This window comes from Salarias fasciatus, chromosome 11 (assembly GCF_902148845.1).
Source record: "Salarias fasciatus chromosome 11, fSalaFa1.1, whole genome shotgun sequence".
NCBI lineage: Eukaryota > Metazoa > Chordata > Actinopteri > Blenniiformes > Blenniidae > Salarias > Salarias fasciatus.
This window is the reverse complement of record NC_043755.1, coordinates 17407773-17435105: the sequence shown is the minus strand read 5'-3', so window position 1 is coordinate 17435105 and position 27333 is coordinate 17407773. Positions and strand designations below refer to the sequence as shown.

Here is a 27333-nt window from a genome sequence, read left to right as displayed (position 1 = left end):
CAGTAACCCTCATCTCACCTCATCGGTAGCTACCTAACACACTCAGGTGTGGTTGTTTTGCACGTCTCACTCCTGTTTTACTGTTTCTCCAGCTTGTTCTCTCAGTGGCAGCCCGGCAGCTCAGAGGTGGTACTTTGCAGTCCAGGTTTGCCATGGAGAATCACAGGTGAGTCTTTTGGGATGATTCAAAACAGTGTACACACTTGATGTGTATTGCAACGACATGTCCCTAGAGCTGTATTCACGGATATGAAAACCAGAGTACTACTCAGGGAGAACATGCAAACTTCACACAGAGCATGTCCACAGTATTTGAGCTTAGAAATTTTCTCTTTGAGGTGAAAGGACTAACCACTATTCCACCAGATGGCCTGCTTTAAATCAGAAATGAAGTAAAAATGTAAATACAATCCCGTTATATAATTTCACAGAAAAATATGGGATACTGTATGAAAACATACTGTAAACAGCAGCACTCTGTGATATATTGATACCATAATGCCCCCTGATAAGGGAGTTCAAACTTGATATTGTAATATCGATAGATAGAATTTTGTGCACTACTTTTATTTGTATTTATCAAGCTATCGACTCGTGTGTGAGAGAATAAATTGTGATCTGTGCAATACAGTTATTATTGTTGAAGTTTTGAATACAGGAATACTGAATTTTTTTTCCCCAAACATTTCCATTATTCCCTTTCTGTGAGTGTAGGTGCACACCGTGCACACTGTGTTACATATTACAAAATGTTTTTCATGCTCTGATCATATGGGAGTGAATCACTATTACCTGGCCTGCATCTCAAGAATCAGCTTTCAAACTTGAGAAATAACAATTATCTTTATTATATTTTACTAAGATGACAATTCCTACCCAGCCTTTGTATGCAATGAGTTGTTGAATACACAGAATATATATGTACGTCAGTTTCCAAAAAGATTGAACACAACGTTTTCTTGGATGTTTCTATGACTCACCTTATGTCAGTAAAATCCTTCAACAATGTACTGAGCTGTGGATTAGCTAAGAAGAGGTGGTGCAAGATTTTCCTATCTATATAACAAATAAGGGTTAAGTGTGCAGGTTTCTGTGGTGATAATTGATGATATTTGCTTTTTAGTTTTGCAGCTCTGACTGGGAAGACTTGGGAAGCGGTCAGCAGAAAAGTGAGAGTGAAGAGGAGAAGCAGACTGCTCTGGAGGCATGTTTGACTTCACTGAGTCTTCAGGAGGCACCAGAACAAAAGGCTGACCAGTCAACACTGATGGAGTGAGAAACTCATATTTTTTTTTTATATTCTTTGTGCTTAGAAATAACAATTCAACTTCGTTATTGTACAAATGAGCTAGAAGTAAGCTTTATCATTCAAGGTTAGCATTTATGTATCACAGAGGCTTCAAGTTGAAATGTATCTTTTCTGCTGATGTGCTCCAATGTCTTCATTGATCAGGTTGATGGAGGAAGCTGCAGAAGGCCTGCATCTGCTGTCAGACAAACTGCCACCTTCAGGTACGGTTGACCCTAATCACTTCATAATTTGGTTCATATTTGTAAAGATGTTTACTTTTTTCTTTAAGTTTAGCAGAGAAGTGATGTGAAAATCATTGCAGCCCACATTTTCTTCTGTCTGTGCCAATAAATCCAAACTGCTCATTCTGAGATGAGTTGTTTTCATGTCTGTAGATTGGCTTGATATTGACCCTTTTTTTTAACTATCAGCAAGCAAAATAGTGATTATCTTGGTAAAAGCCCAGCAGGTGCAGAAGATTAAATTATCTTTACTGAATCTGAACTTCGTAGGTGATGCAATCTCAAATGCAATTTCAAGCAATTACGTTCCTAAAATCTGAACGTTTCAGTCTGGGAAAGAAGTTGACCTACTGTTTTGGAATACATAAATATGAACCACTGCTGTGAGGATTTGCTTGAAAAAAAAGAAAAATAAAATCCTATAAAACACCACCTCCACGGGAGATCAGTGAGAGTCTGGGGAGCTTGAATCGCTGCTTCTTCCAGAAGACTCAAGTTGAAAAAAAACCATTCTAGTTAACCACATTTGAGATAGTATTTGTGTCGAAACTAATTGTCATTTACTGACTTTTCTTTAAATCCTGCAGACATATGGATGGAGGCAGAACATCAGAGAAATAAACTGTAATTAATCCAACTTTCCATCCCCCCAGGTAAAGCTTTGGTGGACGTTCTGGTGCTGGTGTCCACTGAGCAGTCCCCTCCCATGAAAGACCTTCTGCCTCTGCTGGGAGCTCTGAAACACATGTCCTGCTGGCACAACGCTAAGATCACTGTTGTTACCCAGCATGCTACTGGGTGAGGAGATAAAATTACACATAGAGTCTCTTGTTGTTGAACTACAAAGCAAATGAATGGTGCATTAAATTGAAGTCTTTGCATTCCAGTCGGTAGAAGGAGTCAAACTCTGGTCACTAATGCGAAATGAGGCTTAGTTTTATGTGCTTGTATTCTTTGTTTTTATTAACATGCCACTTTTTTGAAGGTTTTGAGATGCACCAATCAATACATCTTCCAAACAGCTTTATTCACGTTTCAGTTTAATCGAACTCAGCAAGAAACACTGAATGAATGTAGTCACAATACGAAATGCACAAAGAGAAAGAAATTATAATATGAAAGCATGTAAGAATTGTTGTCTAGAAAAGACTTCCTTGAAATGCTGTAGCGGTAAGTGGGTTGTATTCTCATGAATGCCGTCCAAGTTACATAAAAAAAAAAATCTAATTTCACATATTTTTCTTAATTAAAAAAAAAGACCTTATGCACATTTAAAATCTTAAAAAATCACAATGGAAATATTATGGAACAAAGAAGTCAGATTATTTTAAAGAAAAAAATGTCAATACCAATAATATTCTATTGTCCTAAACACTATAAATATCAGTTTTAATCATAATTACACACATTTCTACACAATAATGGGTGTTTTTTAATCTGAAAAGGAATGTTAGTGAATTAGAAAGAAAAGCAGTTGCAGCGCTCCATGATACATTTTGATAAAAAAAGTGTATGAAATAATTATGAAAATTCTAATGAAAGAGTTTTTTTTTTCTTTAAAAAGGAATTGATTCTGATTTAGTATATTCTCCTCTTCTTAGAAATAGTATGTTTTAAATGTTGGTTTTATAAAAAAAAAATGAATTGTTCATTCCTAATACATTTTCATCAGAATCGCCAATATGTCAGAAATTTTATAGAATACCATATGTATTTTCTCTACTTATCATTTATTGATTCTGTTGTTAGAATGACTTCCATTCATCCATCTATTCATATATATAATTCTATTTGGGATATTTTTCAACTTTATGTCAGGAAATAAAAAATCAGTATCTCAAAAATATTTAAATATTCAAAAGGATCAAATGCTTTTGATAGTTCAGAGGCTACGTTTCACAATTAAAGTAAAATAAACAGCTTGATGCGTTTTTATTTATCCGTTGTGCATAAATCATTGACAGAATATTTGACTGCTGAGTTTTGGACACATCTTTTGTCTGCATTTATCTGAATTTACGTCATGTATTTTTGTGCAACGCTCCCAGTTGAACACTAGGCGGCGGTAGATGGACAAACATGAGCAGGTGTTGAATGAACGGTCTGAACGTTGGCTCTGAAAGACAGGAATGAATTAAATTGACATTTTATTGCTTCTGCAACAATATCATTTTTTAGTTTCCGTAATATGAGAATTGGAAATCAGCGCTGAGTGCCGCTTGTTTTCTTCATTTAGGTGGCAGAGAGTGGCCTCCTCCCTGGGCGCTGGTCTGGTGGACCCAGCTGAGTTGAGCAGCTGTATCGACCGCACAGAGCTGTGGAGGGGAGCCTTGCTCGTCAGAGAGAAGAAGGTGAGAAGGATTTTGGTTTATGTGTCGAAATGAAAGTTCACACTTCCATACAAAGTCTGTGATTGTGTTAAATGCGGCGCGGCCAGCTGTGAATGCAGCAGCACCGTGTGAGAGAGAATCTCTGGCTCTGACTGAGCTGCACATCTGGCCGGGAAATGCTGGACTGTAGGTTTCAGAAACAAACTCGGTACAAACTGCATCTACCAGGCTTTCAGGATTTCACATGTATTCATTCTATTTGACCCTTATATGTAAGAAGAAACATTTTGGATGCTATCAAGTTCATTTTGCATATTTTATTCTACATTTAATGTGCAGAGATGTAGAAGCAGCTGGATGCCATCAGGGAGCTTTACGTTTGATGAGATCCTCATGCGAGCCTTGACCTGGGCAGTCCTATTAGCCGGCGGTGACAAAACGCCGTGGACGGGAAGAGGATCTTTACGACGCAGAACTGCGGGGGGTCCACATAAACTGGCCTGTTAGCGAGTGTGGAGTGTGTGACAGTGGAGGTGGATGCCTCAGCAGTTTGACGCTCGCTGTTTGACAGTTACAGCAGAGTTGAGACGTATGTGTGTACGCCGGCGCCGTCTCGCTCGCCAAACTTTGGGCGGTAAAGATTTACCCATAAGGCTTTGTATGTGCCGGCATAAATCTGGATATACGAGCTTGTAACCGTTCCAAACAAGTTCATTTAAAGCCATGAAGCTGAAAACAGGCTGTTGTCTTCAGTACAAGCTGCTGAGAGAAGGAGCTGCTTACGTCTCATCAGCTCAGTGTCTGTGTGTGTGTGTGTGTGTGAGTGTGTGTGTTCTGGACAAACACTGGAGAGGGCATGAGAAAAAGCAGTGTCCTTTTGAACTTACCAGCTTGCTTGCCCAGGGTTTTTATTTTTTTAATTTTTTATTCTGAAGTGTTTTCTGTGGGCTGCAGCACACAACTTGACAAGCTGGGAGGAAGACAGCTGAGGAGACAGAGTTTCCTTCAGAGCCCTCAGTACCACAACTCATCACGGCGGAGACTCCATTCATGTCTCGGCGTTTGTTCCCCTATCTCGCTCATATAAAATTACTCATGCTGCGCGGACAGGGCCAGAGGGTACATTTTCACATATTTCATTTTAATTTCAGTGAATTTTTACACTCTCTGGGGGTCTCGTCTTTCTCTGCCGCGGAATGTAGGCAGAGGAATAATTGGAGGTCACCGGGGGGTCATGGGAAATCTGCTCTGCCCTGCTGGCATTGCCGTGGCAGAGCCGACCCCGCTCCGCCCGGTCAGGCCCGGCACTCCTCCTCCAGAGACTGGCTGCTATTGATTATTGGGCCGCACTGACTTGAATAGACTTGTGAGATAAAGCTTGTTGTTTCTGTTGGAGGACAGGTCTTTTGTTTTTCATAACCGGAAACTGTTCTTCAGTTTCTAAATTTTTTTCCTATTTTTACAAAAACATTTTTTTTTTTCCACAAATTGGATTTTAAATCTGCATAATAAATCTGTAATAAAAAAGAAATGTATGTGTTCTTGGGTATTGATACTGTCACTTTAAAACCAAACTGGAAACTCATACACTGTAAATGCTTTTATAGCTGACATTATGCAACGGAGCCTTTGTAACTTCCTGTGGTAAATGCACTAATCGAAGCGCGATGGTGTGTTTTTCTTCCCTCCAGATTGGAGCTCAGATTGTTTTATTAAATCTAATGAAGAAGTTAAAATAGCAGCAGGAGCTCCGGTGATAGACTCACAGCTGCAGAAGACGGCTCTTCCAGCGTCGCTCTCATCCTTTGATCGCTCCTTTCAGGCGTCTCTCATCTGTGCTGCGTTCAAACTGCCTTTGGAAGTTTGTTGGAAGTGGCCTGAGACGTCTTTTCAGTCGCACACATGACCTGCCTTGTGAGAGAAATCACACACAACTTTTCCTAATCAAAGTAAACGAGCCCAGATCCTAAAATTCAAATAAAGCGTGTTGGATTTAGCGGCTTTCATCGGATTGCGGTTGTGTGAATGCTCGCTCTAATGCCTCCCTTTCCAGGCATGTGAGAAAACTTGACAATGACACGTTTGCTGTAAAAAGATGTGAGCGGCTTCTTTTTCCAGAGCTGATGTTTGGTTCGTCTGTTTCGGGCGGCTGTGGAAGAGAACACACCCTCTATTTAGATAAGTGCTCATTCTAAAGTCATTTTAAGTAATTATATACAATGAGACTTTATTATCATAATTATAACCATATTCGTATCGTTATATGCAGATTCTTGGCACAAAAGCTCTCGAAGACAAAAACTCTTGTCTTTAGCGTATTTGATGAGGCAGTTATCAAATTTGCTCCTTCAACTTTGTCCTGCGGTTTTTGGGAACGCCCTCTTCTGTTGGAACACCGCCGCCTTGCTCAAAGACGCGGCTCCGAGTCCTGAGTTCAACCCCGTCCGGCGGCGTCTCGGCGATGCTTCAGTGACTGAGGTCGAGCAAATTACTGCAGCCGGCTTCCAGAGTTTCGCAGAAAGTCCCTCCTTTAAAGAGCGGACTGGGTTAGAGCGGCAGATTAATGATCATCATTTTGGATTGGTGAGATGACAGGGTTTTATTTTTGTGGCTACTCTGGAGATTACTTCATGCCTACCAGTTCTCGTTTCTCATTACGGGAGGGCTCTGGCAGGTGCAGTAGTTTTCCATCTCTGGACAGAAATTGGCCAATTTTGTGCTATTCTTTCATGGCCCTCTGGGGAGAATCAGCAATCTGTTTCACTGTGGCTGGCTCGCACGTCTCCTACTTTTGGTGTAATGAATTTAAAGATTGATCATCTTATATCTAAAAATATATATATGTGAGGTATTTTGAGGCAGCTTTACCACGTCTTCATGACTCATGCATTTTTCATTAGGAATGTCAAAAGAGAGGTGTAGCGATCTTTTGGTGACACGATTTTGGAAAATCTGCTTTCATCTACCTGCGTTTCTCTGGCATGTTGTTACAGAGCGTCCAAACTTATAAAATCCCAGAGACTATCATAGTGACTGACGTGACCTGATCAGAGATGATGGATGTTAGATTATCGGCTACAACAAATGTCATGAAAGTGTGATTTAGAAACAACATCTTTGGTAAATAGTTGGTTCAATAGGAAGCTTTGGATTTAAGTAGTCTTGTCTTCATTTTGTTCATTTAAAAATATCGTTATGTCACATGTTTACAGTTTTTCAATAACGATGACATGAGCATTAGTGATACTACAGTATCTATTAGGGCTCAGGTGAGATTTCAGGTCCAGATCAGCACCTGAGAATATTTGCATCAAGATGAAATGGAATTAGAACATGCTGTGGGGTTTTTTTTTTTTTGTGTGTTTTATTCCGATGCAAGATAAACTGTAGATGGCTCTATAAATAAAAATCATAACTGAACCAATCTGAATTTTTCTGAACAAGCAAATGCTTTAATTATGCCCAAATGTGCAACAATCAACTTAATAAAACGGATCACAGTTTCTCCCGTGTGCATAGGAACAAGCATTGCGTCTGGCAGTGGGCCATCATAAAAATAATTGGCACAGTCTTGTCAGTTGGACAGCAAAGACGCTTGGTTTTTCTCTGCTACAAATATGAGCTGAAAACCGCATCCTTAACAGACATCAGCCAAGAAAAGTAGAAATTAAATATTTAAAAAAAAAGAGGCATGAAGCAGTAAATGAGCTTTTGAAAAGTAAGATTTTCTCTGAAATCAATCCTCTTCACAGTTCTGTGGTGTAGTGGTTTGTTCTCTTGTTTCACAGAGAGAAATCCCAGGTTCAAGTCCAGTTTGAGGCTTTTCTGTGTGGGTTTTGCTTGTTTTTCTCCATTCAGGCTTTGGTTTTCTCCACCTTTCTTCTCCCTGTCCATAAACGTATGATGTGTGTGCCCTGGAACCGGCAACCTTTGCCCAGAGACAGCTGGGATGGATGGTCATATTATTGCTTATGGGGCATTAAGAACGGATAACAACTGATTGAGGGGAAAAAAAACACCATAGGGCATTGCACACTTGGTTATCTGTGCTCTGTATATTTTGCTTTAAGCATGCTGAGGCAGGCACGCCGCCTCTCCTTCACTGGAGTGACCTTTTCGGAGTTGCTGCCTTCAGAAGTGAGCTGACTCCCGCTGTCAGTCGGTAAAAAGCTTCACAGCTGGGGAGCGCTGGAACAAAGGAGAACTCCCAAAGGAATAAAAAGCTCTTCTGAGAACAACCAGCACCACTTTACTGCTGTGCTGTAGGACCGGTGCGTGCGTGCGTGCGCATGTGTGTGTTTGTGCACGCGTACCTTTAACCACAGCAGAACGTGGCTCTTTTTGAGTTACTATGAGAACAAATGCTCGCCTGCCACACCCTCGTGTCAATTACAATCGGTGTAAACCACTAGCATTAAACTGATGGTGAGAGTGTGTTGAGTAATTTGTTGTTTTGTGTTTCCACCCCCAGTATGTGTCAGAGCTGCGCTTTGATGGCTTCTCTCTGCGCTCTCCCGTGCATCGTTTATCAGAGTCGGATCTTCTGCGAGCTCCCGGCGCGACGGCAGACCACAAACTGCACTCAGAGGTGAGTTCAGAGTCCTTCACTGTCTCTGGAAAACGTCACGTCTCTGTTGAATTTCACCTCCAACAACCTCAAACTTAACTTTTGGGAGCGCTTCGCAACAAATTCAAAGCCTGGATATTTTCCTGTTCCCCATTGTTTGTTGAGACTGGACGATTATTTTATTTCTGAAGTTACTCTTGCTCTCGTTCCCTGTGCCGTAACGTCCGTCCACCTGGGGTGACCTGCTGCCCCACGGAGCTGCTGCTCCATCTGGCTCCATCTCGTACACTCGTATTGATGACGCGGTGTGAAACTGTTCATTTCATCCCTTCGGAGTGCGATCAGTGTATTCATTCAAGCTGCAGGGCAGGCTGCGATCAACAGGAAGAGCTGGTATTGACTGGATTACACCCCCAGCAGCTCCTCGCCGTCCCGTTCTTAAATGATTTCTGGTGGCTGGAGGGAGATGAGTTCAGAAAGGTCAGGTCCTGGTTGCCCTTTAATCACGCTGCAGAACCTCTGACAGACGAACCGTCAGACACATAAATCAACTGTATTTCATCTGCCAAATGAGTGTAAACTTCCCATACATCTGACGGCCTTCCAGCCATAAAATAGTATTAGAATATCGATTTGTCATCTCATCCGTGTCGGCCAAAGGATTTCCAGAGAGAAATCTTTGAAATGACTTCTTATTAGTTTTTCTTTGCTTTGTCAGAATTTTTTCATTTTAAACTTTATGAGTGAATAATTTTAATGGGCTTAATGGATTCGGTGGGAACCTGTGGCCTGCTGTTGAAAACATACAGTGAGCTCTTGGCCAGCGGCGGACTGCAATAAGTCATTTTCTGTGTCTCAACTATTGACATAAAGAGGCAGCTGTGACTTCATGCCAAGTATTTACTCCAATTCATCATTCGTTCAGAAATTGTCAGACTTTCTGTGTTTTACACAGCACTTTTTTTTTTTAATTACTTTTATATTTTCTCTCAAATAAAATCCATCCAAGCGATTCCTAATGCCTGAAATAGTGTCAACAAGTATTTCCTTCAGACCACTGAAACTCTTCTTTCTTATTTCACAAAACTACATAAAAAGAGCAGCGTAATATTCCTTGGGATTTAATGGTTTTGGCACACGGTTCTGATTTGTATTACTCCATAATGTCTGTGGGGACAACGAGGCCTGCTACATATATGAAAGACGTGCTCTTGGTAAATAATGGGAATTATTTCTTTAGAGGAGCCGCTGTTCGGGTGGTTTGGGTTTCTGATTGGGACTGAAGGTGTGCCAGGCGGCTGAGAGGAGACCTGGATGTCTGCCCAGGACCCACTGCAGGGATGATATTTCTCAGTTGTCCTGTATCAGTGGCTCCGAGCTCCCGGAGGAATTGGAGCACAGGGACGTCTGGGTTTCTTCATGCTGCCACTGCAGCCCCATATGGAGAAGCGGAGGAGAGGATGGATGGATGGATGGACGGACATGGCTCGCTCAGCCTCAGCACTGTCAGTGTGTTTAACTGAACTTTGTTGTCATGAATACAGAAGTCTTACTAGGCTGGGAATTATTGTCTTGTTCTTTAGAATGGAACACACATTTTCTGTCAACCAAATCATTTTTTTTAATTATGTAAACAATTATTAATAGATTTATGCTGGTTGCAATTTTTAGACAGTAGAGAGCCTTAAAACAAATGTATTAGCTTGTTAAATTACTGCTCATCCACTTATATTTTTTTTATACCACAGCCATTATCAACAAAGCCAGAAGTTATGAAACCCACAGCTAACTTTTATATGTGTAGTTTTTTTTGTTGGCGTGTTGTAAAAAAAACAAATAAGAAAACAGTGAATTTCCAGACAGTGCACACTTTTTGTGCTATTTATTTTATGGAGTGTAGTTCAGTAATCCATTTTTTATTCATAGTAATATGCACAATTGTAAAATCACACAGGGGCTTTTGGCAAGAATTTATGATGTGACATGTGCAACACACACAGTCACACACACAAACGCACACAGGGAGCTTTTATCTGCAATCAGAGGGTGAGCAGTAAAGACAGGTGAAATGATGTCTGATATCAAGAAATGAAATTAATCAGCTTGGAAAAGCAAGCGTTATCGAACGACTTTGGACAGTTTTATATGAGGTAGTTCGAGCTGTTGTATGAAATGGTGATCATTTAGTGTTTTTTTGTGCACGCTCATTAATAAATCAACACAGCGGACCACTGCAGTTTAGGTGTGTGAGAGTGAGGGCTCTTATTTAACATGTCTGTGGAGAGTGTGTGTGTGCATGTGTGTGTGTGTGTGTGTGTATATATATGTGTGTGTGTGTGCAATCTCATCAGATCCTTGTACAGAGAAGCAGATGGTGATGATTGTTTTGGCGCACGATTAAAAAAAAAAAGCCTGAGAACAACACGACTATCACATCTCCACACTGCTCAGATGAGTGTGTAATGACTTGCTCTCCACAAACACACACACACACACACACTGTCTACACTGGCTCAGACAGAGACTATCGGGTCTTTTCACTGTCAGGAGTAACTGACACAACAGCGCGCTGATCCTCAGTGGGCTGGAGGCTTTCAGAGCAGCGAACAAGGTGAAGGTTTAAACCACTCCTGACTGGCTTTTCACCCTGCTCGTCCCATTCATGCTGTCCTTTCTGTAAGTCAGGCACACGCAAAACCCCAAATGATACATCTGGTTATTCTTTATTTAGTGGCTATAAGTGATCTAAAAGCTCCAAACACTGACCTGAAGTAATTTCTCCCCACTTTCCAACCCTCTTCAGTCCCATTTGATGCTATGCAGATGGAAGCTTCATGTGAATATCAACGGGCGTCTTTAAGTTTTACACAAACAGGAAAAAGGTAAACCCATCGCCAGACAGGCACAATCACGACAATAGCAAAACCAATTTGTAACTCTTCAGAAGGACAGGACTGAAGTGTTTATTGTGCAGGATTTAAGTGGGCGCCCACTTATCCACCTTCCGCTGTCTGTTATCGACGCAGACGCGTTATTTCAACAGTCTGTGATTTTTTTAGCATTTGTATTCCCAAGAAGAAGAAAGATCAAGCGTATCAAGGTTAGGTGTTTTGAAGGGGAATGTAAAGAAATGATTGAGAGTTATGGCATTAAATTCAGCGAAGGCTACATGGCAGACGTGTGCGCTTAATGTCTGGTGACACCCGCAGAAGAGAGGAGCAGTCATACATTATACATTTCACTCACTTCAAAGTAAAAAGAGGTTATTTTGCTGGCTGGTATCACTAAAAGTCTTTTAAATTTATTGCTCAGGGAGTCACTTATCAAGGGGGGGGGGGAGAGAAAGCACCAATAGTGAATGTTCTCAGACAGATCTTTCTGCCCCACAGCATATTCACATGGTGACATTTAGTCTGTGATTGTCCTCGTTAAGTGCTGCTGTCTAGTTTGTCTAGAGCGGGAAAAGAGCTTCACACTGCAAGATCTCAGGGAATTGAAAAAGCTTCAAGATTTTAAACTATAGTCCACTCCTCCTCAGTGTTTGCAGATGCAAACAAGATGGAACTACTGCATTTCATTTGAATGCATTAAATGCCCATAATGTAAATTATTTGTTTTTTGGCTCCAATTAGTCCCAAACAAATAATATATGTACAAACCATGTGTACCGCTAAAGATCATGATTAAGTCCATTTGAATTGTGCCACATTTGTAAGGAGCATGTATTTCTGGGATGAATATGCAGATTGCACCCCATCTTAAAAAATGTAAATATTATTTTGCCAATTAATGTATTTCTCCAGAGTCGAATAAGGAAACCCACCAAACAAATGCAAGCCAGAGTCACTTTACTCATTTCCCATGAAGCGGTAATGTGCAGCCGTTACAGAAGCAGGTCGTTTATGTCACGGAGGAAACCAGAAAAAGCGGAGAACAAGCGTCACACGTCGAACCGGCGTCTGACAAATCAATACCTTTGGACACAACGACTGACTTCCTTTAATGACAGTATGGTTACAGATGTAATTACAGCAGCTGGGTGAGTCATGCGTCAGTCTTGCGCGTGAAGAGCCGACCCCCTCCACCTGCCACCATTCCCCAGCAGATCTATGTATAGCAGTAATGAATTTCCTCCAGCTTCAGACGAGGCGTTTTTGCTCTCGAGCTGTGTGGGTAGGGTACCTTCCTTCCATCTCAAAAAGAACTCCTCATCCTGCCAGAGGAGCCGCAAAAAAAAGTACATCATTACATTTAGTTGTGTTCAAATATGAATCTGCACCAGCCGCTTCAAAAAAAAAAAAAGAGCCGCCGGGGAAGAGTTTGAGGCGGCGTTTTAAATACACGGCCCCACGTTTTGTGGGAATGGATTCTGCAGCGGGCAGCGAAGGCATCTGCACCTTCAGACTAATCTGCTCTGTGGAGTTCACCCCTGCACCATCCATCAGAAAGTGTCAGAACAATGGCGCTAATGAAGAGCGTTTGAACTCCCCCCCCCTCGCTCACCGAGCCACACGGCAATCAGGACAGAGTCGCTCCTGCAGTTGTTTTATTCGTGATTTTCCCCACACTGAAACATGCCAAAACATTTTAACAGCAGGTTTTAAAATCCTCACAAAGTTTGATTTCACAAGTGGTTGGAGGTAATTACATCTTGGAGGTCTGAGTGGCGCCGCTGTGGGGAACTGCCTCAGAGTTGTCACCGGATTGGACTCGGGATTGATAATGAGCGTTCCCAACTTTGCCATGAAAGTGAGATTTCAACCCAGTGTCATTAAAATCTTCCGCCGCTTTTAATCTGGAGGAGTCCCGTCTGTGAAACGGGTCAAGATCCTGGCGCACTTGTAATTTTCTGAATTAACAAATGACTTGTTTCCTCCCACGCGACACTTGATTAATATATTATTGATTTGTTCTTAATAGAACGAGCTCATTAGAGAAATAGGACGACTGCGGATTGTTGAAATGTAGGTCTTGTTTTATGTGAGCAGCCATGTTCAATACCTGAATCCTCTTCAACTGGTTCTGACACAAAACACTCTTTGGTACTCTGTAAAATCATTTTCATAATAACACTACGGTGTGGTGAAGTGGTTAGTACTCATGCATCATCATGAGAAGGTCACTGATTTGAGAGGTTTAGCCTGCGTTTTGCTCATTGTCAGCTAGGAGGATTGGCTGCAGCACCATATGACCCTAAAATGAATGAAATTATGTGGAAAAAGCATTTTTAAATTTTTTTTTTTTAATTTCACCGATTGTTTTATTATAATAATTATTTTTAGTTATTTGGTACAAAAACTTGGCTTGCTGTCTTGCTGAATATGAGAATTTGGAACTATTCCGCTCATTACCCGTGTAATTTCTTCCTGTTATTTAGGAAACATTTCAGTTTGTAATTTCACTGTGTGGAAGTGGTAACTGCAGGCCAGATTTACCATTGTTATACTTGAATTATGCAGCAAGTTGAAATCTAGATGTTGAACAAAAGAAAATCAGATTTAATGTGCATTTACATAACACCAGGCCCGTATCGCGCCAGGATCTCGCTCAAGGACACTTCAGCCGTATCTCAGTCTTTCAGCTGGTGGATGGGACCCAAATCCAGAAGCTGCTTCCTCACAATTCATGTCTTCTTCTTTTTTTTTTTTTCCTTTTCAATGCCGTTACGTGATAACCCACTTGTTTCTTCAGCTCCTTCCCCCTGCGTTGGTTTCTGATCCCCTCATTTTCTGCTTTGCGTTGGCAGGTCTTCCATTACTACGCCCCCGCTTTAGACTTGGTTCAGCTGGTGAAGCTGTCGGACCTGCCCAGCTTCCTGCTGTCCAGCACCCACTTTGAACTGTATCCTGATTGTAACTGCATTGAACTTTAGTGTGAGCGTTTCTCGGCCAGTCGTGGCCTCGCTTGCATGGTAACTCCGCGTTTCAGTATAATGTGAGCTGTTCTTCATCATTATGTGTCAAAAATGCATTTTACGTGCTGTTAATGAAACTGCAGCTTTTTATTGTCTTTTTTTTTTATGTCTCGAATTACTATTTGAAAGTGTTTGATTGCTCATAATTCTTAATTATCATGCTGTAGTATTGTTCCTTCATACAAAGCAAACAGTGGTTTGTCTGGAAAGTCAATGAAAGCTCAGCTTCTCCTGGACCAGCTGAGGTCGCTGCGTGGGAAGGTATTGAAAAGATTTCTAACTCTGTTAAAGCTGTACGTTCCAAACACATTAATTAGCTGCGTTTTAATTAATGGTTTCAACGTCTCAGCTTGAGACACGGTTCTGTTTACTTTAGCCTTCAGTCAAATGCTCTCACGACATGAAAACTAACATAAAAGATTAATTCTGCCATTTTATTGAACCGGAGCACTGCCAGGGTGTGTGCTTATCTCGGTTGTTTCCATCTCCAGGTCGGGGCTTTGTTCAGCCTGTCCTGTGTGATCACTCCCGTTGCCCAGCCTGCGTCCAGCCAGCTCAGCTCCCAGCGCTGGAGGGAGACTCTGGCCAGGAGACCCAAGTCCTTACAGGGTAGGAGCGAATTCTTGGGTGTTGATTGGTTTGGACATGAAGCTGGACTTTGTGCCCGGTCATGAAAGTGATCGCAGCAACCCAAGGATGTTGTCTGTTTGACCGTGTTCTGAAGTGCCAGATGTGGAGGTGAAGGGTGAGAGCGCCGTCTACTTCCTGTTGGTCCAAGGCTCCGACGACGCCGGGAGCGCAGCCTGCCGGGTCCGGATGTTGCACTCAGACTCTCAAATTAACGGAGCTGCCGCCATGGCAACTGTCTCCGGATTGCTGAGAGAGATGTCTCTTTCATCATCAGGTATGTTAAATGATGATGCTCCTGCGTGAGTGCTGCTGATGTGAAGACCTACATGTGTTTGCGTGTTTTAGATTCTCGGGCTTTGATGTCGATGTCGGAGAAATAAGGTGAAATCTCCAGTGAGAACCACTGTTTGATATTAATATGAAGGCGTGTTTTAAAGTTGGGTGAAGGTTAGAGACAAGGTTAAGGCAAAAAGTCACATTTATGGTTGAAGCTATTCTGCAGGACTTTTATGTTGGTGAAAAAAATGATCACATAACGTAGGTGCTTCTGTATTAATGTGCACCAGAAAATCTTTCAAAGTCATTTAGTTTCACTATAACTTTAAAACGGGTATATTGAAAGTCTGTTATGGTCTCTCTTCTTTAAAATGAATTAAATGCAGCTTTTCTAAGTGTGTTTGCTTTTTTTGCAACTTAATGACAATGAAATGGAAAAGTATCTGAGACCAACTGTCAAAGCAGTAGATGTTTGATTATTTTTATTTTCGCTACGCTGGACGTGAACAGTGTGTGGCACTGGAGGTTTAAGAGTTCGAATCCCCCTGGCTCTGAATCCCACTGAAGCTCAGGAAATGTGGAAGAGCATCCAGTTTTAAACCTGTGCCAAGTCAAACACGCAGCTCACAAATAGCTGAAAGACGATGATCGTCATAAAATCATTGTTATATCAGCTCCGACCAAAAGGAAGGAAGGGGTCGCTGTCCGCGCGTCCCCCCCCCCGTCCTGTGGTTTCCTGGTCAGGCAGGCCTGCATCACCTCCTCTTGGCGTACATCTGAAATATTGGTTGATCAACGTTTCTGTGAGACCTCAACCAGATGTTAATGTCGGGAAGGAGGCTGAATACTCACTAGCAAAGTACATTAGTGGTAATGCTGGTCATGATTTAGAAATGTATCACGGAGATTTAAAACCTGTATTAAAATAACAAAACAAAACATAATTGTCTCCATAAGCTGAATGTCACATCATCCGGTTCAGATCCAACACAGAGTGAAGAACCTTGGCTGAAGGTCAGGTTCTTCCCACCGGGTAAAGTTCACTCATTAACATGAGCATGTAGATAAACAGTATGTCTCCAGGAAAAATCAGGAACTATTTGAAAGAAACTTTTCCAGAATAGTAACATACATCTTTTTCTCTTGCTTATATTAAAAGCTTTGGTTTTCCTAAACTGTACATGAAGCCCTATTCTGGTGGCTGCAGCAAACAGACCCCAGTTCAAAAAGTACTAATGCAGTTACAATATAGAGATTGTGATGATAAACAAAAACAAACAATACACAATAAAATAACCAAGTAAGATTTATTAAACATTAATATGTCAGTACTGAACTATAAATTGTTTCCCCCCCTTCTGCTCCAGTGTTCTTTTGAAACCTCACTGGTAGCGTAATTTCAGAACAGCTTGTGGTCATTTGCCATTTTCCGTATTATGAAGAAAATCCTCTCTGAGAGCACTGTGCGCCTAAAGCTTCTCCTTAGCTTGATTAGAATAGAAACCCTCATGGCTTCATTGACAGAAGCTGATTGGTTGTCAATGTTCGTAATCTTTGCCTTTTGTAACAAACACTCAGTGCTGCTGGCAATCTGCACTCCAGAGATTTCCTTTAATGAAGCTCCTCATGGACTCTTTCTTCACTGATTCCTTCCTTCTTCTCAGCAGAGAATATTTGCTCTTCGCATATTCCTTATTTTAGAAGCAAAATTAGAGAATACAGTTAAAAATTATCAATACAGGAGAGGAACTGACCAAGATCAAAAAACAGTCCCTCATTGTTGATCGGCTCTTAATGACTGGAAAGAGCCGCCGTCATGTTTCCTCTGCAGGCTTCATAATGTTTTTAATATTTTATGCAACCTTCAGGTAACATTTTCCTTTACTTTGGTTGTTTTAAAATGCAGAGTAAGACTGCAGAGGGTGCTTCAGTGACACCCACCTGAGCAGAATCCTCAGGATTTGCTTCCGTCTTTATTGCTTTGTGCCAGACAGTGGTCGTGAGTTGGTTCAAACTGCTGTCTTTTGCAGCAATCATTTTACAAATACCACCATAAACATGTTTATGCAGTGTTGAATTGCAGGGAGTTATTTCCTCTTTGCGACCCCATGTGTAGCACAAACAGAGGCATCTGGGAAAAGCTTTTACTGTGTTGTATCAGAAGTGTTTTGCCCTGTTTTGTGTCTGTTTAGTTTTTAACTCTTTGTAGGAACTCAGAAAACAGTTATTCTGTGTTACATGAATTGAAAATACAACTCGCAAATGTGATTCCTGTTGAAGAGATTGTCTTTTTTTTTTCTTACTGCCGGGCTCGGGATGTTTAAAACACCGAGTGCTATAACTTCATCAAGCGGCTCATCGAGTCCCTTCGTCATTCCGTCTTCATGCCCTTTCACTGAAGTTTCACTCGAGCTTTTCTATCAGATATCCAAGTAAACTGACCTTTGGTGTAAACTCTGAGGAGCGCCCTTTCAATCCCTGGTTGCTTCCAGTTCCACTTGAGGAATACCAATATATTCTGCAATTTACATCTAATCATCTCCGCTTTATTTATTTATTTATTTATTATTGTCTTACTTCTTATTTTGCTTCGATCAGGAATAGCCGGCGGCAGCATCCTGCGCCCTCTGCCATGTCTCCAAGGAAACCGGCTGCTGGAGAGAGAGAGGAAAGTGACCCAGGTTCAGACGCTGGTGCTCAAAGAATATCTCAGTAAGTAGCAGAGCATTAACGCTGTGAGCTCATTGTCGTTCTGGAAAAAGAAGGAAAGAATGAGAGCGCGGACCGGAACAGTCTGTCGACACTAAAGCGGAGAATTGCACTGTAATTTAGACTAACAGCTTTTATCCCCATTCACTGCGACCATTGTGCTTTTATTAATTGCACGCTTGCTAATGCAGGATAATCACGGAGATTGGCCCCGGTTGTAGTTTTGCGAGTCCGTGTTATTGAAATCAGGATTTTCGGCCCCTGAGCGAGGCGGGAATGGGATTTCTCAGCCAGAGGAGAACTTAGTCTTTTAGTTTTGAAAGTGATTTCTCACAAAATAGGTAAAAATTTGTGATGGGAAACAGGCCAATTTTTTTTTCTTCTTTTTTTAAAGAGTATTTCATTTTTCTTACAACACTGTTTAAAAGCAGGGTTCGACAATGAAAAAAGTAATCTATCAAGAGGATTGAGCTGCTCTTTTTTTTCTATCTTTTAAGATGAGTGCTAATTTCAAAAAATAGCATCTTCTTTAATTACCAATTTTTCAAAATCTCATCATTTTCTTGTCATTCAGCCTGACACAACCACAGTGGCCTCACATTAAATCACAATCTTGATGGTTTGGGAATGAAAAACAGATACGGTATAATTAGCATTATGTCATCTGAACACTTTATTTTTCATTTATTAGGGTTGAAAGGTTTGGAAAATTAAATGGAACAGTAACCCTGCACAAAACTGAAGGTTCTGTTGTCAAATCCGTGCTGAGAACAACCTCTAAAACAGGCCTTCCTGTTGCTTTCTGTCATCATACGTTTCTTTAAACTGAAACGTCTTGTAGATCTCGTGCTCAACCCTGTCAGTGATTAATATGCTTCACCTGTACAGTACATTTTACGGCTTGATCGGCCTCAATATGCTTGACACATAATTGTGCGCTCATTGGCTCGCCATTGTGAGAAACTTGGGTTATTGAACTGCTCATCCCCAGACCGTGAGACGCTCTACCACCTGATTATGGTAATTGTCACACAGCCTGTGTTTTTGAGAATTTACTAACTTTGTTTTAAGAGCAGTGCCAAAAAAGCCCCAACAAACCAAACTCAATTAAAACAGTCAATCAGCCAAATTAAACGCAGTAATTTTGGCTCGGGGTTTTGGCTGTTGGTAAACGCATTAGCAATGAAAACAATTGGTTGCTGCAACACGAACATTTACAAGTAATAACCTAGTAATGAAAAAGGCTGTTTTGGTTGCCTGATGCGCTGTTGTTTCTATTAATACATGCCTGTTCCGTTGTTTTACGCCGAGGAAGTGTATGATTTCACGGAATCGGTGTTGCCCGATAATATAAATTTAATGTAAGTGTAACAGTGGCGGTTTCAGTTCTCCTCAGCCCATTATTTTACAGATACACATAATGTTCCCTTGGCGGCGGGAAGATAGTGAGACACCAGCGGAGTGGAGTCCGATTAAAGGAAGTGGAGTGAAATACTTCAGAGTTAAGGATATGCAGTGAGGCTATTCTTTGAAAAGGCCACAAGCAGAGTGTAAAGTCCTGACAGACTACCGTCCTTTAATGAAATTCATCACAATTTATTCTGACTTGGCATTAAATTGGAAAAAGACATGCCTGTGTGAGTTGCTCAAGTTTCGGGGACTGTTGGAAGTTTTCCTGATTAATGTGAAGTGTGTGTGTGTGTGTGTGAGAGAGAGAACCACCGCCGTTCTGTCTTTTTATTTCACAGGCTTTAATGAGTCTCTGTGTGTGCTTGATAAATGTGCAAACAGATCCGTGCGTGTGTGTGAGCGCGCACACACTTGAGAAAGTGCATCTATCAATCTTTCCGTTTCTCCTCCTCTAACTCTTATAAATGAAATCACAGCATGTTGATGATCTGTTTTATTATAAGACATCTGAGACACAGCGCACTAAGAAACTGTGGCTTTAGTCTGATTTACGCTCACCAGACGATTCCATTACACTTCATTACACTAATATAATCTCATATGTTGAGAAGCAACCAAAAATATTAGAAGCATCAGTCAAATGAGTCAGTCCAGCTCAGCACTGCCAAAAGCAAACTGTTTAGACATTTTGAATAGAGCTGTTCGTTGTAGAATACACACACATTTATTCTGATTTAATGGCTCGAATGCGGTGAAACCTTCACACTGAATTGTTGCGTCTTGAGACCCATCATCTGATTATTTCGGCGCAGCGTTAAAACACAACTAATTAAACAAATGCATCCTGTTTTGGGAAATAAAAAATCGTCAGTATTCTTCATTATGCAGCTTTCACACTAATGCCAACCGTTCCTCTGGCTGTAAATGTGCCAATGAGCGCTACACACACACAAAAAAAAAATCTAAAACGTTGCCAGGATGAAACCTGAGTGCGTTTGTGTGATCAGGGCGAAGAGGAGGAGCGTCCGTACCCGTCAATGACCTGAAGGTCATTCTGAACCAGGCCAGGGAGCAGTACCTGAAGATGGCGGAGTCCGGTCTTCCCTCAGCCGCCACCTGTCTGACAGACAGTAAAACCTCCAAAACCTCCGGTAAGGAAGAAAGAGGACCAAACGAAAGCAGCTCAACCACCATCATGTAGACATCTACAATACACCGTGACAATAAATGCTCTTTTTTTTTTCCTGCTTTTCACATCAATTATGAATGAATGCAACAGTTTGTTTGTTTGTTTTTTCCCATTCTTGCATGTGGTAAACGGTGTTTATTCCTCATGGTACACACAGTTCTGGAAGCCCTGTGTTTATTCAGTCATTGTACAGATTTACGCAGCAGACACAACGTGACAGAGCGCTCACGTATGCCGAATCGCTCCCACAACATGGAGCAAACTGGAGGCAGTTCATCCGTTTAACAAAACACTATCAATTGTGGGAAGGCAGCCCATCAGCGTTGAGTGTATTTTCCTTCACGGGATGACAGTTTTATGAAAAAAACAATACCAGCTAATAATTCTCAGATAAATTGTTAGCAATAAAACAAAATCCCAGCTTGCAGCTCCAACTAGAAGTGCACAGTGAGGGCATTGCAGCTTCTAAAAATATTGCTTTGGGGCTAATAGACCCGCATGTTGAGCGGTTTTTACGTCGTAAATGCTGTGACATCATTTGGAAATTATGATTGGAGTGTGTGTGTGCTCATCATTGTCCGCCGTGTTTATTGTGGAGATGCTTGTGGACTGAGGCACCGACTCAACAGCAGCAGCGTAAACTGTAACAGATCGACGCCGAAACAGCAAAATGAGCCCCATACGAAGGTGCATCTCCTAGATTTAATCTCTTCAAACCATATACATATATTCATCTGCTCCAAAACTCCTGCAGAGGATAAACCTGACTTTCAGAAACGGAGATAATGGCGTGTTGAACATGGAGAGAAATGAATTTAAAAGAACCAATCCAGGTATTTTACCCCATAATCGCTTCCCAGCCTCCGCTCTGGAGATAGAAACGTCTTTTTCCTCACAAACCACCGAACGTGTCTTTTGCATTCACGAGCGCGCGCGGCGCCCAGAGGTGTGGATGACTCTGTGTGGGCTGGCAAACCGCTGGCGGAGAGCGCCAGTCTTTTCATACGGTTGCTTCCTCTCAGCCGTTACCGCGCTTCAAACGTCCTCGTCCTGCCAGTGAACCTGCTGCATTCAGACTCACCACAGCTCTGCTGTGCTTCACGTTATTTCTGTCTGAACACAAGAAAAGTGAAGTTTGTAGTAGTAACATGTGGAGTAACCCAGAATCTGATCATGGCTTATAATGTAAAAGCTGCCCATTTATGTAAGAATTTTGACAATTTTAAGTGTAGCTTGTCAACAGAACGATAGAATATCCGAGAAAATCTTTATTATTGCATTGCATGATTATTTTCCTGTATTAATAATAAATACATTGCTGTGGACGGTCGCTCATCAGCATTGTAGCGTGACGGCTTTATTCTTTAATGTCATCTCTGTGCTTCTGCATCAAGCAAGGCCAAACGCTGCCAGAACATTGGTTTCTATGAAGCATGGCCGTACCTACAAACTTTTCTTTTCAAAATAAAGACATGTTTATTTGTGGAGTGTGACTGTAGTGTGTTTTTGTGCTGCTCGCTGCCGCTTCATAATCTGAAGTCCTTTGTGTCTGCAGCTCTAATTGAAAACCAACTAATTAATTGTTGAGCTCAATTGTGTTCATCTTTGCTTTGCCTTCACAATGTTTCACGTCGCTGCGGTTTGGCGTTGATACGAGTCCTGGATGAAAGCAGGTTTAATTTTAAGTGTTGTAAACAACAAGTCTTATCGAGTTTTGCCAGACTCTGCCCTATTGTTTGTTTTTTTTTTTTTTTTTTTTTTTTTTTTTAAAGGTTTCCAGACTCTTTCCCATCCGCCGTCTGAGTGGCCGGAGAGGACTGTCCTCCTCAACATTGAGAACCTGCAGAGGAAGCGACAGAGGAAAAGGTGCTCTGCATATGACAGTTCTGCCACGCTCAGTTCTTGAACTATGTGTCTGACATGTGTTTTTGTTTGTTCCTCAGGTTTGGCCTGTTAGGCCCGGGCTCCAGCGACAGCCTGCTGGGCCCTAAAGACTGCCAGAGAGGCTCGCCTGCTTTACTCGACGCTAAAGAACTCCTGAAACACTTCACTGCGGACGGCCTGCCGACAGCCGAGCTGCAACCTCTGGCTATCAACAGAGGGTAGGCGTGGTCACCAGATCTCAAATATCTCACAGCAGCATCTGATTTAACATAGATTATTATTGTTATTATTGATAAACCAGCTACCTGGACTCACATGTTGAGATGAACGTGCTCACTCTGCGGCTGGTGCCAGTCTGGTTGCACAGGTTTATTTTCAGAATGGATCCTAATGACAGACACTTAAAGAGTCCATAATTAGGACCTGATTGTGATCATCAGCCTTCTACAGAGAGCTTACAACCTTTACACCAACATTATTGATTAAAATAAAACAGAAACTAGAATAGTAATTCAGTAATTGTGTGTCACTTCAATTATGTAGATCGGTTTTTGTTGAAGTGGCTTAATGAAGAGAATATTAAATTTGGAAGCAAGACAACAAATCCTCACATCCTTTCTCTCTCTCTTTTTTCCCCCTCGTGTTTTTGCTCTCATCCTCTTTCCCCTTCTGTTCAGTATTAATGTGTTTCAGTTATCGCCGGACCTCTCCCCCAGGAGAGTCACCAATATGCCCTTCAGCAAAGCGTCAGCCTCTCATTATCACGGCATCGAGTGAGTTTCTGAAAACATTCCATGTTACAGGAACCCGCGTGTTTCGTACGAGCGGCGGCCGGGATTTCAGGTCGTTCTGCATCGTGTACTAATCTGCTCCTCCTTGCAGCTTCTGCCTGGACAACCAGCGGTCTCTGGAGCGGGATCAGACCTACGTCCGGCTGCAGTCGCGCCTGATCCGCTACGAGACCCAGACGACCTGCTCCAAGGAGCCTTGCGCCCTGCCCTTCGCCCTCAGCCCCGCCCCTTCACCAGCTGTGCTGTCCGAGCCAGGAAGCGTTCCCGACGGAGAGACCCTGCAGAACAACAAGCGGAGGGGTTGGGAGGCGGACATCGTCGGAGGACGCCCTCACAAAAGGTACGAAGGAGGCGGAGCAGGGGGGAATGGAGGAAGGTTGCTGGATGGTGTTTTCACTGTTTGTGTGTTTGTGAACGAGCCAGGCTGGTGAAGTCGGAGAGCAGCGAGTCGCTGTGCTCCCAGAGCAGCGGCGGCGGCGGCGGTACGCACCCCGTCATCAGGTCGCTACGGCAACACCCCAGCAGATCACAGTCCGTCTCGTCCTCCTCCTCGTTCTGCACGGCCACCAGGCGCGCCTCAGGTACGGTCTCAGGGGTTCGGTCAGCTTCTGCAGGTTCAACACCGTATTCATGGTGAATTATGGAGCAGAGGTCTGTACCCATCACTTCCTACGTGACTCCTCAGGTTTGGCGGCCCCCCCCTGCGCCGACAGACCCAAACCCCAGCAGCAGAAGATGCAGCAAGGACCCACGGAGGACAAAGCCTCCAAGGAGTCCCGTTCACAGAAGCACAACCGGGTGAGGCGCGTTCCGAAGTGGGACGGCAACCCGTCGAGCAATTACAGTAATTGTTTCTGAAAACACGATTGTGCTCTTAAAAATGATGAACAATCAAGTAAATATAATCCAGAATAATGGTAACCATGGAAACAGGGGCCCGCCGCAGCGTGCCAAACTGGCTAGTTTATGTATTTCAAGTTTGTTTCTATTCAGTGGAGTTCACAGAGAAACTGAAGAACACTTTAATGTGGACTTCTTAGTAACAAAGTTTTACAAGGTTGTTTGGATCAAGTCTGAACTGAAGTGAATACAGTTACGTTTAAATAGGAAAATAGACTTTCTACACTAAACTGCTAATTAAGCAAATGAAATCTGTTCCTTTTTTTTCTTGTTTTTCCTTGCAAGAACCGGAGCTGACAGACTATGGAGGGAAACTACAGTACCAGTAGAGAGCCTGTAGACTCCAGTTGGGGGTGTTCTTGCTGTGAGAGAGTAAACTACAGTATTACAACTTCAGCTGGCCCTATGTTAAAAAATAAATAAATAAAAATAACTTTTCTATTACAGGTGAGATCACTGCAGCAGCTTGTACAGAGACAGATATTTTAGAAGTGTGGGCTGCATCATAATGTGGAATTTCTGCCACACTTGCAACAACTGTATTGTTATTCCACCTGCTGTCTGTCTCCATAGCCCCATACACGCTTTTCTCTGTCTTTCTTTCTTTCTGTTCTTTTAAACTCCTTTGCGCAGGATGTGGACACATGAAAACATCCAGACACACACGCACACACACACACACCCAGGTCTGTCTTATGCTCAGCGCACAGTCTGCATCCCGTCCTTGACTTGTTCTGATTTGTGATTACTATGCAAACACGCTTATCAACCGAACCCGAGTATAGGAAAGAACAGTCGGTCCTATTCAGACATAATGATAGCAGTTTATTCAGGGCGGAGATTAAAAGCTGCCTTTTTTTTTTCTCTCTCTCTCCTCATGAGACTCAATGACTCCGACGCTTTTTCACAATCATTTGTGCTGCTTCCTCGTAACAGTCGCCGTGACGAGATTAAAGGGTGATCTCTTTATTCCGGGGATCTGTTTCCTCGTCCGACGCAAACTGTACTCGCATGTTTGTAACTGTGCTTTTGTTTACAAGGACGTCCTCAAAAGTCGAGACACGCTGACATCCGTTGCTTTTACTGTGCTAAAATTAGTTTCTGTGAACCGGGTTAGAATTCGGCGGGATGGGAATAAACACAACTAGATTTTTCTGTTTTCCGTCGTTGCGCTGATACAAATGTGTTCGTCTGTCGTTTTGTGTCCTCAGATGCTGCAGGAGGTTGTAGCTAAAACACTCAAGCACCATGGGATCGCTGCCGAGCACGAGAGCTTTGAGGCCTGCAGCAAGAGACTGTTTGATATCTCCAAATTTTACCTCAAGGTTTGTCTTTTTACGGCCCTCGCGCAGCCGGCGTTGTCCTCTCATTTCCGAGTCCGGATGCATCCAGGAGCTGCCGTGTCTTTTGTCACCGGCACTCAGAACAAATTATCATGACATGAGTCATTTGAGACTTTTCCTTTATAACGTTATCTACTTTCGTTTGACCTTCTAATTTCTAATGGACCGTTTTTGTGAGAGGGAATGTAAATATCGTGGCGAAGCAGCTTTACGTTTCCAGCACTGGAGGAAAAGAGGCTCAGATCCTTCATTTTGGGAGCAAATCGTCATTTTGTTCTATTACAAGTAAAACATTTTTTTGTTTCAAGGATCATTGCTCCACTATTGGCCGTTGACTCGAATTGTGAAATCCGTCATAAAGATTGCTCTCTGTTTTTTGTTGACATTGAGCCAGAACAACAGATTTTAGGTTTATTGAGAAAACACAGCCACCTTAAATCCCATTAGTCCCACCGGCAAATCAGAGATGGCATGGAGGGGGTCCTCAGGCTTTGCCTGCTCTGATTTAGTCGAAAATAGATCTTTATATGTCAAATGAAACCAGAAGAAGACTCTTTCTAGAATCTAAAGATGTGAGAAACCTCCCAGTGGCTTTGTGTTTGGGTGAAAGTGGGCGTGGCCTCCAGCTTTTGGCTGCACTGTAACGTTTGTGGTGAATCAGAGATCTGAGAGAAGGTTTAGTCTGCAGCCACTGTTACAGACAGTCTGAAAGCTTTTCAAGGAAAAAACCTTGTCGCTGGTTCAAACACCAACTCATTGATCAAACATGTGTTCAGACCAAGGAAGAAAAAAAGGTACTTTTACAAACAAAAAATGGAAGATCTGTAGCAACTAATGTAATAATCTCAGCCATTAAATGTGACAAATGCTGAGATGATAATAGCTTGGTGTAGTGCTAACAAATAATAGCGTACTTGAGCCATTGTCTTCAAAACATTTTACAAAAAATCTAATCAGGTGAAAAAGTAACATTTAAACCAAAATAATTCCAATTGCAATGATGCATAAAAATAATAATAAAAGCATTTCTGGCAGATTTTTTTGCAGTTTGATGTTAAAAAGAAAAATCCTTAGTTTGACTCGTTAAACATGAAAACGACGCTGCACTCTCTGTTATGGCGGTAAAACATATTTTATTAATTTATTGCATTTTTTGCAGCTTGTTACATTATTGGCTTTATTCCATTATTGGTTGCTGTCAGGTCTTTGGGAAAACGAAGAACAACATCCTCTTACTTAGCTTGATTTAAATATATTTGCTTCTTTCATAGTTTGCTTTCAAGATACACTTGAGTGAATAAACACATTAATCTGTACGATACAAATCCAGCGAGCTGAGTCTCCCCTGTCGCTCCCTCCCAGGATCTGAAGACATCTCGGGGTCTGCACGACGAGATGAAGAAAGCAGCCAGCAGCAACGTTAAACAGGTAAACGCCAACAAACAACTGCAAATTTTTCTTTTTTCTTTTTTTTTTTTTTTTCATCTTTTCAATGCTCTTTCATTGTTTTGTTTTCTTTGGTAGGTTATTGACTGGGTGCTGGAGAAGATGTCAAAGAAAAGGTGAAGAAAATGAGAAAAAGTGACACATTTTAATGAATATTTGATTATTTTAAGGCCGTCAGATTAGTGTTAAATTGTTCCACTGAGGCCGTTTTAATTGCCATAATCCTTTGTCATTTGAATCAGTTTTTCTTTTCTCCTCAGAGGATAGTTTAACACCCCGTCACTGAAAGCTTTTGTGTGTGTTTGGTTGTTTGTTTGTCTGCTCACTGATCTGACTGCAGTTAATCTGTTTGCAGCAGTTTTTTTTTTTTAAATGATTTTAAATCCTCAACCACTTTTTAAATTCCTAAAA

The 27333-nt window shown here is 41.9% G+C and overlaps 1 protein-coding gene and 1 long non-coding RNA gene across 2 annotated transcripts in view; one reads left to right on the top strand and one right to left on the bottom strand.

Moving 5' to 3' along the window:
• Positions 1 to 440, bottom strand: part of LOC115396835 (uncharacterized) — a 22352-nt gene extending 21912 nt beyond the window's left edge. The window contains exon 1 of the long non-coding RNA XR_003932403.1: positions 430 to 440. This is a non-coding gene — a long non-coding RNA (uncharacterized LOC115396835). The remainder of the gene's footprint in view (positions 1 to 429) is intronic.
• Positions 1 to 27333, top strand: part of mtbp (MDM2 binding protein) — a 27848-nt gene extending 515 nt beyond the window's left edge. Inside the window, exons 3-23 of the mRNA XM_030102887.1 lie at positions 93 to 166; positions 1124 to 1272; positions 1454 to 1512; positions 2187 to 2331; positions 3770 to 3884; positions 8335 to 8451; positions 14177 to 14271; positions 14539 to 14605; positions 14836 to 14953; positions 15069 to 15248; positions 17849 to 17962; positions 20377 to 20520; positions 22331 to 22424; positions 22502 to 22660; positions 23120 to 23215; positions 23325 to 23573; positions 23657 to 23814; positions 23919 to 24031; positions 25345 to 25458; positions 26839 to 26904; positions 27001 to 27333. Coding sequence (XP_029958747.1) covers positions 93 to 166; positions 1124 to 1272; positions 1454 to 1512; positions 2187 to 2331; positions 3770 to 3884; positions 8335 to 8451; positions 14177 to 14271; positions 14539 to 14605; positions 14836 to 14953; positions 15069 to 15248; positions 17849 to 17962; positions 20377 to 20520; positions 22331 to 22424; positions 22502 to 22660; positions 23120 to 23215; positions 23325 to 23573; positions 23657 to 23814; positions 23919 to 24031; positions 25345 to 25458; positions 26839 to 26904; positions 27001 to 27042 — 2468 coding nt within the window. The 3' untranslated portion in view covers positions 27043 to 27333. The remainder of the gene's footprint in view (positions 1 to 92; positions 167 to 1123; positions 1273 to 1453; positions 1513 to 2186; positions 2332 to 3769; positions 3885 to 8334; positions 8452 to 14176; positions 14272 to 14538; positions 14606 to 14835; positions 14954 to 15068; positions 15249 to 17848; positions 17963 to 20376; positions 20521 to 22330; positions 22425 to 22501; positions 22661 to 23119; positions 23216 to 23324; positions 23574 to 23656; positions 23815 to 23918; positions 24032 to 25344; positions 25459 to 26838; positions 26905 to 27000) is intronic.